Source organism: Microtus ochrogaster, chromosome 15 (assembly GCF_000317375.1).
Source record: "Microtus ochrogaster isolate Prairie Vole_2 chromosome 15, MicOch1.0, whole genome shotgun sequence".
Taxonomy (NCBI): domain Eukaryota; kingdom Metazoa; phylum Chordata; class Mammalia; order Rodentia; family Cricetidae; genus Microtus; species Microtus ochrogaster.
In genome coordinates, this window is record NC_022017.1 from 14,220,770 (window position 1) to 14,230,196 (window position 9,427).

General features: G+C 48.3%; 1 protein-coding gene across 1 annotated transcript in view; it reads right to left on the bottom strand.

Moving 5' to 3' along the window:
• Gtpbp1 (GTP binding protein 1) overlaps positions 1-8,248 on the bottom strand; it is a 25,100-nt gene extending 16,852 nt beyond the window's left edge. Inside the window, exons 1-2 of the mRNA XM_005354193.3 lie at positions 8,052-8,248; positions 5,048-5,159 (exon numbers count right to left, since the gene is read on the bottom strand). Coding sequence (XP_005354250.1) covers positions 5,048-5,159; positions 8,052-8,243 — 304 coding nt within the window. The 5' untranslated portion in view covers positions 8,244-8,248. The remainder of the gene's footprint in view (positions 1-5,047; positions 5,160-8,051) is intronic.
• Positions 8,249-9,427: the final 1,179 nt, after the last annotated feature.

The following is a 9,427-nucleotide window of genomic DNA, read 5'->3' on the forward strand; positions in this document are numbered from 1 at the left end:
CACTGGCCACCTCGCCAAGCTCCACATGGGATCCAGTGTCCTACAAGAAAACTCCTACCTAGAAGTCTGGTATTCAGACTCACCCACTCACCCTGTAAGCAGCAGCACACAGATGGTCAGAATCAAAAAAGCACTGGATATTTCCTGTAACCCTACAATACAGGCAGTACTTTTGCCTTTTAATAGTGGAGTACATAACTTGACAATTCCAGCACTCAAGAGGATGAGGCAGGAGGATCATAAATGTGAAGCTCCCCTCAAAAACGAAAGGGGAGGAGGGGAGGGAAGGAAGAACACGGTAAACAGAACCCAGATACTTGAGAACTAGGAGGCTGCAGAGGGGCCACAGTATAAACTGGAGTCCAAATGTAGATGCTTTTCCTTCCCTGCTGGCCCTCTCACTGTCTGGCTGCTCCCTCTCTTGTTGTCCCTGTTCTAATAAAGACAATACTTTGCTTCTAGTCACCTATGCATGTCCCTTCATCAGCCCAGTCCTGCTGATTTGATTCCTGTTCTTTATGGTGTTCTTTTGCTGCCTGATTTGGGACCATTTTCTACTGAATAACTGGTCTCAGTGAATCTAGTCTGTGTGTCTTGCCCCTGTAACACCCTGACAGTCCACCTAGCACAGTCCCCATACATTTAAACTCCCAAAGAAACCATGGCTCTAACATTGCCACTTTCACATCAAAATCTCTGAATGACTTTCCAGAACCAACAGTATTCCTTTCCGCTCCAAGTCCTTTAAGTGACGGCCCCCCTCCCCTAGTCTTAGCTCGACCCTCACTTCTCACCCCAGACAGCCAATCAGCATGTCCCCTCTTGGGAAGATCCTCTCAGTTCTGCTCTGAGGCCTTCTTTACAGCATCTGCCACACCCTGACCTTGTACACGAGTTCCCCTGACTACACAGAAAGTTTTTTTTCTAGACAGTAGCTCTGGAGCCTGTCCTGGAACTTGCTCTGTAGATCAGGCTGGCCTCGAACTCACAGAGGTCTACCTGTCTCCTCCTGAGTGCTGGATTTAAAGGCGTGTGCCACCACTGCCCAGCTACACAGAACATCTTGAGGATGAGGACCATATCTTAACTATTCTGTGGTGAATAGCTTTTCTACTTTAAGTCCTCAGACGTTTGGAAAATGTAAAACAACTGAATCAAGGGAGAACAACTGGGCAGAGGGTTCTAATGAACCACTGAATGAACTTTGGTCCCTTGAGCTCGGGATGGATGGCTGTCGTCCTTACCAGACTATTCACCTTGCTGGTTTTCAATCGGGGCCAGCACCAATGTAACCTTCACCATCAGAACCTTCAGGTGGGCACATTACCCTTGTCTAAATGCACCACTTTCATCATGTTAGGAGAAAAGCCAGTGTCCAGTTACTAAAGACGTCTCAGATTCTGTCCTGCCAGCTCGCTTTCCTTCCCACAAACATTCCACTACTCAAGGTGCTATGGCAGCTTCTCAGGCTTTGGGGACACAAGTCTCAGCTCTTTGGCATAGCGTTCAAGGACCATAAAAGGACCCTGCCTACCTGTCCAGACCCCCCTACCTCACATTCTCCTCTCCTCACTGGAGTACATCTGGCCCTCCAAATGCGCATCTCCAGTGTCTCTGTGCCTCTGTGCACGCGGATTCCTCTGCCCACTCGCCACCACTCACAGATGAGCAGCTCCTCTGTGTGGCTGTTCCTGACTCCTACAAATACAACACTGTGTCCCCTGCTGTGCCATCTGCCACTCCCCTCATCGCTATGGTGATTAGGCTGACCTGGCTGGCTAGGCAGGTATTCCCTCCCTCTCTCAATGCTCCATTTGCTCAGTTGAAGATGATGACCTTCCTTTACAAGAACCTTTCTTCAGGGATGAGTGTATGACACAACTGTGTTCCCTGCTGGACCCTCCAAATGAGCACTCAAATCACAGCTTAGTATTAAGAAACTTTTGACTTTAATCCCAGCACTCGGGAGGCAGAGGCAGGCGGATCCTGGTCTACAAGAGCTAGTTCCAGGACAGGCACCAAAGCTACAGAGAAACCCTGTCTTGAAACCCGCCCCCCCCGCCCAAAAAAAGAAACTTTTGAGATTCTTTTTGCAAAGCAATCCCATAATAAATCAACTACAACCTAGGACCCCGAAAACCTTCCACTACTAACACTAACATTTCTATACCAAATGTACTCTCTGAGCTCGTGGAATGTGCCCCGGACACTATGAGATGGTTTACTAGTACTCTCATTTTCTTACTATTGATTTATTTTTGGTTTTTCAAGACAGGGTTTCTCTTGTAGTCCTGGCTGTCCTGAAACTTGCTCTGTAGACAGTCAGACCTCGAACTCAGAGATTCACCTGCCTCTGCTGGATTAAAGGTATACACCACCACTGCTTGGCTGAAAGATTTTATTTTTAATTATATGTATATATGTGGGAATGTGCACCTGAGTGTAGATGTCCAAAGAGGCCAGCATATGGGATCAGATCCCCAGGAGTTGGAGTTATAGGTGGCTATGAGCTTCCTAACATGCATGAGAACCAAACCCAGTTCAGTGTTTGAAGAGCAGTACACACTCTCCAGCCCGATATTACCTGCATTCTAAGACAAGAAAACAAGTCATAAGTAAACCTGGACTTTCCAGGCTCCAGACCCCAAATTACTAGACAATCACTGACTTGCTTTCTAAAATATCAACCTTAAATGAAGAACACACAGGTATAGAAAAGAGTCCCTCTGGATGGTATACAAGGTTTTAATGTATTTATTCACATAATACTTTTCTGAGGGACAGGCGGTGGTGGCGCACACCTTTAATCCCAGTACTTGGGAGGCAGAGGCAGGTGGATCTTTGTGAGTCTGAGGCCAGCCTGGTCTACAGAGTGAGTTCCAGGACAGCTAGGGCTACACAGAGAAACCCTGTCTCAAAATAAAACAAAAACAAAAACACAAAAACCGTTTCTCTGAGGAAGGTTTCCATGTCTGCATTCTCCATGTTTCAGGGGCAGGCTCTGGACCCAGGAGAAGCTAGAGATGAAGCTGACCTCTGGGAGCCTTGCAATTGATTCAGTGTTGTCTGATGTTCAACTTGTTTAACCAGTTCAGATGGCTTCTGCCTCCAAAGAATCCAGCAGACGGAGTCACCAAGATGATGTGTGTGTGGGAGATGGGCAATGAATATTACATCTTACCTTCCAAAGGAGAGTTAATTAGTTGTGAGTTGCTGAGCTATGGCAAAATTTAGACTGCAGTAAAGCAGGAGAGAAAAGGGGAGTCTGAGTCTGTGGGGAAGGCCAAGACAGGCGGATAAAATCCAAGGCCGGCCTGGATCACAAAGCAAGATCCCATTAAAGTAAATAAATAAATAGAGTCCGGATCATTAAAGACTAGTCCTACCCCTTGTCAAAACTGACCTTTCTGTGGTTTCCTATGAAGTAGGAAGTGACCTATGAATGGTTTGTCTTAAGGCAGGACAGAGACATACTCGATGAACTCGCATAAGGAATCAATGATTTATCACCAAGCAGAATGGCCTTTTCTGAACCTGCTGCCTAGCAGCACTTGGCAACACTGACAGACTCCCTCCCTTCCTTGACAGGTGACCTCTAAGTCTGCCTATCTCTCTGACCAGGTCTTCTCTCAGGCGATAGGCACCACAGCTGAGGGGTGGCAGGAGTGGGAAGGACAGGGGAGATAGGGGAGCCGTTTTTTAGAGACCGAGTTGTTGTCCCTAGTTGTCATCTTCAGGCATTTTCAAATATTGTTTTGTGTATGTGCCGTCTTTCCTCCTTGTGGGCAAGGACCAGCTTTATTCTGTTTTGTTTGATTTTCTATTGCTGGTGACAGAGCTCAGGTCCTTGAACATCCTAGGTGAGCATTCTACTGCTAAGCTACAAGCCCATCCTAGGGTATCAAATTTTAAGTATCCAAAAGAGCTTTGAAAAGTATCAAGATCTAGAAGATCCTTAACATATGTATCAAGTAGCTGAAGAACAATTTTTTTCCAGTACTGAGCATTCAGCCAGGCCTTGCATAGGTCAGGCAATGAAGCACTGCCCCTGGGCTACACCCCTGGCCTTTTTTGTATTTTTTATTTTGAGACAGTGTCTTAGGATGGTTTGGAATTGGCCATCCTCCTGCCTCAATCTCCTGAGTGCTAGAATCACAGGCAAGCACTCCCAGGCCTGGTAAAAGGCCTGTGAGAGCTCCTGAACTCAGACTCAGCTGCCAAAGAACTACTATGTGCCTGTCTACAAGTCTACCGAGAAAGAAAACTCCCCCAATGATGCACACAGGCTTTCATTTCAGCAAAGATAATGTTGCAATGAAGATGAAGGTAGTGAACTGGCTATGGTACTAAGGGTGGAAACAAGGAGTGATTGGAGGGGGGAGTGGACAAAACCAATTCCATTATCTCGTCTGGGGCTCTGACGTGGGGTTTGCCTTTCTCTAAAACTGCAGACTCTATTATGATGAGTAAGTAGGTTGGAGGGCAATAACCAAAGTGGTCACATGGCTACAAGCCTGCCGAGATCTAGAAGGGGCCAGGAGGGACCTCTGTTATCACAACTATCCAGACTGAGTGGTCAGCATGGTCTGGACCAAAGCACCTTGATGTAAGAAGAGAGAAATTCTGAGTGTCTACTTCTTGGTAGCTTCAAGAACCACAGAGATTATCAGCTAAGCAGGAAACAGAATGTAATGGGATCCACAAACAGGGTCTATAGGGAAAGACCTAGAGTTACCCAAAGCAGGGTTAATTCTAGACCTAGCTAGGACTTACTGGCTTACCTTGGATGAGGTTTCCTTGCCTAAAGTTCCAATTCCCTGTACGTAAATAAGGAGTCCTGAGGTGGAGAGGAAGCATCTCTAGGCCCCCCTGAACAAGGAACCTTGACCCCAAACTTGTCCTGACCATTCAGTTGCTTGTCCCCCCTCCAGACAGTTCTGCAGGTATTACAGAGTGGTTGCACAGGAGACACGGAGTTAAAAAGGAGGCGGCGGGGAAATGTGCTCTAATAATTGTTTAAAATAAAGGAAAGGAAAACTATGCTCACCTGATCCCTGCCCAATGACATATATGGTCTCTCCGCATCCCTCGTCCATCCTCTCCCACATCTGCCGAAGTAGGCTGTCATACTGCTCTGATGTAGGGCTCACTAGAACCAGCTAGAAGAGAAACCAACAGCCTTAGGACCACACTCACTAGAGAGCGCCACAGCCAAAGCTGATCAAAGCCTGACCAGAGACCCTGGGCAAACCTCAGAGCACTCTAATGCAACACAGCTGTGCAGCCCCCACATGCGCTTTCTGCCTCTCCTGAAACAGCCTTATACGACCCAGATGATATATTAGAATGAGTTATGTCTGCACCACAACCCACAGGAGGAGCAGTGTGCACAGCCTGCCTCCAGCTGCTTCACAAGGGGGTTGTCCCAAACAGGGGAGAAGCCAGCCTGACACAGCGGGAAAGCTGCAGAGCCATGCTTTGCACCTCCGCACCATCTTCTGCCTACAGTGCACCGGGAGTTCAAGGACAGACTGCTCACTTATAGCTATGACCCCCACCCTCAATAACAAAAGGATTCTGTTCTACCTTGTCTACGCTGTCTTGATTACTACAGTGAAAACTGCCTGCAAAAGGCCATCTTTGTCAACAAAATTCTACAGCCACTAAGGTTAGTATTATTAGGACTATGGGCTGTGTAAATCCTGTCAATAACAAAGTATCAACCACTTATTTGGGGAGGTCTTTGCCATCAGGCATGCCACTCCTATGTGACCTTGGACAAAGAACTTAACCTCTCTAAACCTCAATTTCCTAGTCTATAGAATAACATAAAGCATTTGGGCTGGCTCAAGTCTGTGATACCAGCACTGGGGGAGCTGAGGCAAGGAAATTGCTATGAGTTTGACAGCCTGGGCTATAGAATGAGATCCTGTTTCAAAATGAAACAAAAACAAAAGCTCCTAGGCCAAGCTAAACTAACGCTCAGTACAAAGTTATCTTCACCCAATCATTTCTACAAAAACTGCATGTATCCCGCCACCATTAATCATGAAAATGTTTTTCTTGCTGGAAGCTCTCATAGCCTTAGCTCCCCACATTTTTTAACAATAGTGAGGTATAAAATCTAGAGTGTACTCTTTCTTTTTAAATCTATTCAGTCCACCCCTTCTCTCCTCCACACGGTCAGCTTTTCTTTCACACACACACTCACACTCACACTCACACACTCACACACTCTTCCAATTTCCAAGGACTTCCCCAGCTATGTGATGAGGTAACAGTTCCTTACTCATGGCAATTAAATAAAATAGTAACGAAGGTACCACCCTCTTACAACTCTGTCCCAACTCCCCACTGTGTTCCCAGGCTTCTTCAGTTCCCTGACCATGTACTGCCATCCAGCCAGCCCACTTCTAACATGCCCATTTAACTCATCAGAACTTATAATTGTAACCCGGTTGCTGCCAGGGTTACACACTGTCTCCTACATTTTGGAGGTCTTCTTGAGTTTGGCCATCCTCATCTAGAGGAACTAGAGAGGACTACCATGACAAAAAGAAGCTAGCTGGCTTCCAAGTGCTCAGCAGAGACTGGATGGAGAAAAAATAGTTGGGAATCGTTTACTTAGGTTGCAGGGAAAGGTTCTTTCCAGTTTTCTGTAGTTGTGCCACCATGAGATGTCACAAACATTTTCAAAGCTCCATAAAATCTCCCATCCAAGTAGTAATCAGACCAGACCCTGCTTAGCTTCCTAGATGGGAAGAGACTGTTCAGCATAGTATGGCCACAGACATCAAAGGGCCATAAAAACCTCTCTTATAATTACCTTACAAAGGGCAAGGGGTGGGGCAGGCCTATCTTTCATCAGCAGCTTCTTAATCCTCATAGGGAATTATCATCTATCTAGTCCAAATACTTCCTGAGTCTATAGTACTATCTGGTACTATAATGGGTGTCTTAACATACACTTCTAATTTTTGCAACACAACCATAGTTTCTTGATGGAATAACTGGAGAATTGAGAGGTTAAGATACCTTCCCAAGGTCACAGAACCTCTTTAATGGCAAGAGTTGGAAGGGAAACCCAGTCAGCCTTCCCAGTCCCTCCAAGTGGCCATTAGTGTCTTTAGTGACACCGAACACTTTCTAAACACCAGTTACATCTTAGACATTTTTCACAATGCCAAGTAGATGGTGAGATCTAATTTCTGCCTACCGTCTCAACAACTCAGAAGGCACTATTTAAAACCCCGTCCTTACCCTATGACTACTGAGAGATGGCTCAACTCCTGGGTAGCAAGACTGTGTGGGTCATGCCCACTGCCCATCTAGTTTTTAAATTTTATTACATGGGGGTGGGAAGCGTGCCACAGCGTTCGTATGGACATCAGAGGACAACTTGTGGGAGTCAGTTTTCTAAGTAGGTAGGTCCAGGGGATCGAATTGAGGTTGTCAAACTCAGGAGGCAAGCACCCTTACTAGCTGAGCCATCTCGTCAGTCCCATCTTTTTAAACTGTTTGGGTGGACACGGAAAGTGGACACTCCTCGGACATCATTCTCGCAGACGGAGCAACTACTTTCCGTTTCCTTTCCAGGAACCAGGAAGAGAAGCAGCTGCCACCCTACATCCACCTCAGAATGGCTACCTGTCTTCGCGAGCAACCCGCCCCCTGCCCAAGCCACCTTGACCCTCGGTCGTCCCGGACGCTCCAGAAAGAAGAAAACCCTGAGGAGGGCGGAGTGGCCCACATAGGGACAAGGATGCAGAGCGCGCGGTCGGTGTTGAGAGCCCAGTTCCACGTGGCGGAGCCAAGGGGCAGCGATCGAGGCGGGAGCGGAGAGCGCGGGAGGCCGGCTGGACACTGCCCGATGCTGAGAGTGGGCCCGGGCCCCGCACGTCCGGGAGCGCGGCAGGTGGGCGGGCTGCGTCTTTCCCGAGTACCAGTGAGCCGCTGCCACTGGACGGCCGGCTGCCCGCCGTCGCCTCGGAGACCGTCCGGCCCGCTCGGGTACCCCTGGCCCCGCCGCCGCCGCCGCCTCCCGGGCCTACCTTGCTGGTGAGGTCCAGCTCCGGCTCGCCGTTGAGTGCCTCGCCGTCCTCGCTGCAGTCCGAGTCGAAGCCGCCGTGGAGTCGTGCCGCAGCCGCCGCGGCCCGGGCCGCTCCCGGAGAGCTGGGCTCGGGGGCGAACATCGAGGCCGGCACCGGCGACTCCACCGGGGAGCGACTCCGCTCCGCCGCCATCTTTAAGAACTTAGGCTAATTCGCAGCCGGCCGCCCGCCCTCCCTCCGTGGCTCATTTAACTAATTTATGCTTTGCCCCGCCCTCCTCGTTGGAATAATTTATGCGCAGCTTCTCCCGCCTCGCGAGGGTGACACGTATCTCCAGCTGAGACACAGGCGACTCGGTCTCTCAGCCACCAATCGCCGCAGTCGTTTCAAGTGTCTTAATGAATAATTAACGAGGCCTAAACCCCAACAACAAATATCGGAGACGTCGGGAGCCGTGGTCCCACCTAGGGAGGGGCTAACACGGCGTGCACGCTACCTGCCTGGAGTCTTCTCGCCAACGGGAACAAAGCAGAGGTCTGACTGACTTAACAGCAATCCAATGAAAAGAGAGATCCATGCTTTTCCCCGCCTCCGTACCGCCCCTTCACTTTCCAGAGGTGGGGCCAGTTTCCATATCACACTGCAAAACAATCCCGCCTGGAGCCTCAGGATGATGGACAAGAGAGGGAACCAATCTTGTCCTCCCTAGGTCCCGCGCATCTGGCCACTGCTCACCCTGATAGTAAACTGCAGAATGAACCTGGCACTCCAAATGACTTAACAGTCGCTGGCAAGCTTAAAGCAAATTTTACAGTACAATCGATGCTATTTATTCCAAGAGTTGTAATACTATAACAGCCAGACCAAGGCAACTAATTAAACACCGACCTTAGGGAGCGCCATTCATTGACTCCTCAGAGATAGATCTATCAAGTGAACAAAAAGGAGAAGATGGCAGCCCAAAATACCAGGGTAAAACACCTCACCACATTTGTGGTTAACAGCTGAGCCAAAGGTCTAGGATCTGTGAAGGTAGTTTCCTACGGATTATTTTTTCAGTGATGTCGCTTGTGGAAAGTCCCAGTTCAAAACCCTGTCCGTGTCCCTAAAATTCCTGTTTCGAATGTCTGAAAAACCTAGACTTTGTCAGGTGAGTTTTGGTTTTTACCAAGGTCTTATAATGCTGTCTGACCTATCCACTCTTCCTAGGTAGTAGAGAAAAAAATAGCAGCCAGCTGAGAAAGTACAGAAGATTTAGGGTTCAGACCACAAGGTATAGTGAGCAAGAGAAAGGGTTTAAAATAGCCATTCGGGGAGCCTGATACAGCAGAATCTTATCATTTTCAACCAAGCTTCTGTACTGACGCTGCTGGAAA